At 37.0% G+C, this 3,247-nt stretch overlaps 1 protein-coding gene across 1 annotated transcript; it reads left to right on the forward strand.

The window, feature by feature from the left end:
• Window positions 1-40: 40 nt before the first annotated feature.
• On the forward strand, window positions 41-2,816 carry LOC121937947 (calcium uniporter regulatory subunit MCUb, mitochondrial-like; the record flags this gene model as incomplete). Its single annotated transcript, XM_042481240.1, has 7 exons — window positions 41-212; window positions 326-430; window positions 747-904; window positions 1,140-1,246; window positions 1,734-1,830; window positions 1,919-2,035; window positions 2,416-2,816. Coding segments are annotated over 7 exons (825 nt in total), but the record flags the coding sequence as incomplete, so codon positions are not given.
• Window positions 2,817-3,247: the final 431 nt, after the last annotated feature.

Raw genomic sequence — 3,247 nt, forward strand, 5'->3', positions numbered from 1 at the left:
TGTCTCTGTCTTTGTCTCTGTCTCTGTCTCTGTCTCTCTGTCAGATGTATTTGTCCGTTACAGCCTCGGTCGGCCGGTCCTCTCTCTGCGTCTCCCCACGGGTCGGCAGTGTCGTTTCACTCTGACGCCCATGTTGACCACAGTCGGCGACCTGCTGCGAGACATCAAGGCGAAGGACCCCGGGGTGCACTTCGCCACGCTGCTAAACGGAGGTAACACTCACACATGAAATTTGTTCATTACTTCTTAAGTTGCTCATTGCCATCTGTGCGTGTATTTAACGATAGCAACAGGAACGAATCCATGAAGCCTTTTTTTCCTTTAGATGGGCAGAGAATCTCTTCAGCCACTTTCATGGAAACGGTTTTAAATAAAGATTTTCAGCTGGTCATCAACGACGTCACACACAGCGTTTCCTCGCTTGGACAAGGTACAACCACAGAAAAAGTCATTCGTTAGTTAGATAAAGCTAGCTTTAGTTTTCAGAGCTAATTTGGTGTAAAATAAATATATATTAATATCTGTTTTTTTAAAAATATATGTAAAACTATTAAAAAAATCGTAGGTGGTCAAATGTTTTCTGTTATAAGTTCGAGTCAGTTAAGAAGATTTTAAGACAGCGAGGTCGAACTGAGTGTGAAGACAGCGATCTTCAGGAAGAACAGCTGATGTTTCTGATGAAAACCAGACAGGAGGGACAATTAAAGCGTCTTTTAATGCTATTCGTCCAAACACGTGTCCTTCAGAGTCGTCTCACGAGCACGTGCTGGGCGTGGACGATATGAAGTACGTGGTCCGCCTTCTGCACTCGGCTCTGAGTCTTCCTCAGCAGCAGCTCCTCAAACACAACCAGCTGCTGATCAGACAGGAGCAGCTGAGAGAGCAGCTGCAGCCGCTCCAGCAGGTACAAATACCACAAACACCGGACTACAAGTACTGCCAGCACTTAAAACTTGTGTTTTACGTTGATTATTAGTAAAATTCAAACTGGGCAACACGTTTTTCCACTTTATTTGAAAGAAATTTTAATAAATAAATGTTGTAAGTGTTAAGGAGCTAAATTCCTCTTGTGCTCAATACAGCTACGTGCTTTGTGTGTGTGTGTGTGTGTGTGTGTGTGTGTGTGTGTGTGTGTACAGGCAAAAGTGAAGATAGCGCAGGCGGCGGACAAACGAGCGTCCATACTGGGGTGGGCGGGGCTTGCCTACCTGTCCCTGCAGGGAGGATTCCTGGGTTACCTCACCTGGTAATGAGCCAACCTAATAAACTGATAAATAATAAGAATAAATAACAAAATAATAAATATTCAAAATTAATAAACAGAATAAAAATAACAAACTAAATAAATAATGATAATAAATTTTATTTGTAGGCACCTTTCAAAACATGCCTGAACATTTCTACAAGCCATGGATAAAGTACATTTTTACATTTTTTATTTTTTTTACGTTTTTTTTTTTTTTGCTTTGGTCAATGTGTCAGTAAGTTAAGGCACAAAAATGACTTGATTACCGTTCGGAAACGTGATCAAGCCAAATCATGATTTGGCTTACAAAACCTGTTTTTTGCACATTCTCTACATCATTTTGTGGATATGATTCATATGAAAACATAAGCCAACATTTCCTTCTGGGGACTGGTCGGTTTGCACACACACACACACACACACACACACACTCAGGTGTCCCGTATTCATGTTTTTTAATTTTTTATTTTTACGTGTGTGTGGTCAGGTATGTGTTTGCGTGGGACGTCATGGAACCAGTCACCTACTTCATCTCCTGCACCACCAGCATGATCTTCTTCGCCTACTACATCCTCACCAGACAGGTAAGAGCCCTCTGTAAGAATCTGCTCTCAGCTCAGGGAGTGTGTAGTAACCGTGTGTGTGTGTGTGTGTGTGTGCACGTTTGTGCAGGATTTCATGTATACGAAGGCAAGAGATCGTCAGTTCCTTCACTTCTTCCACCAGAGAGCATATGGACAGAAATTCGACGTTCAAAAATACAACGAGCTCAAAGACGAGCTGGCCAAGGTGATGAACACACATATTCATGTACTTCTATCTTTGTGAGGACCCTTGTCAGCATGATGCATTACAAAGTCCCTTAGCTCAACCTTAACCCTTTGAAACTTAGGCAAACTGGATACATTTTTTATGAGGGCATTTTAACAAGAGGTGTTTAAAAACTTAAACTTAGTTTTCAGATCATTTTCTTGTCTTTTACTTTTACATTTAAAAAAAAAAAAAAAAAATGTTTTTTTTGCAATTTGCTGGACATTTCTAGCCAAATGCTCACTGCATTATTTTCAGAATAAATCAAACCAATTGTATTTTTCATCTATTTAATATTTTATCATTTGTAATTAATTAAATCAAACTCATTAATCATAAATTATGTTTTTATTTTTCAGGTGGAGAGTGATCTGAGGAGTCTGAGGGGTGTGATTCGGCAGGTGGATCAGCCTCAGAGAGACACCTGAAATTTGACTTTGTTCTGTTGTTGTGAAATTAAATGTCTTGTTTGCACATTTTTGCACGTATTGTTTCTAAATATGTTTTTTTTACCCATGCTTCTGTCAGTTGTCTCAATGAAAGACAGTAAAATATCAACTACATTTTCTAAGTTCTTATCCTGCGTCTCTGCAGCATCTCTTGGTATTTGTCATGTACAAAAATTATTTTTTAAAAGTATATTAACACTTTAAAACCTGAACAATCAGCTCAATTTCTTCCAAAAGCATGGATTTTAAATATTTTTTAATATTCTATCCTCTCTCTTTCTCTACTATTTTTAAAATGAATTAAATTTTGTCGCCTTTTTAACATTTTTTTTTTTTTTTTTTTAAATTTGTTAATTGCCATCTTTCTTCCATGTTTCTGAAGATAATTAAACCTGTTTGTTCAGCATTCAAAGGGTCAGTTCTGGTTTTCAAGTTTAAGTTTAGATATTTTTGTTGACACATTCTACACCTAAGAACATGTTTATGTTTTATTTTTGAATATCTATATTACACCAGAAATATTACGTTTCAAGATATGAGATTAAACTTTAATAATTCTGAGGGAAAATGTTTTATGCAGTTGCAGTATTAAAGTACAAAGTAGGAAAATGTACAAATTAGTATTTTCTTAGTGAACAAAACTGCAAAAACATGTTTTAATACATTTAGAATTTTTTTTAATTCATTTATAAAAAAACATTTTATTTATTGACAGTTGTGGAAACAGATTAGCTATAAACAC

This window comes from Plectropomus leopardus, unplaced genomic scaffold (genome assembly GCF_008729295.1).
Source record: "Plectropomus leopardus isolate mb unplaced genomic scaffold, YSFRI_Pleo_2.0 unplaced_scaffold27967, whole genome shotgun sequence".
Classification (NCBI taxonomy): Eukaryota; Metazoa; Chordata; class Actinopteri; order Perciformes; family Serranidae; genus Plectropomus; species Plectropomus leopardus.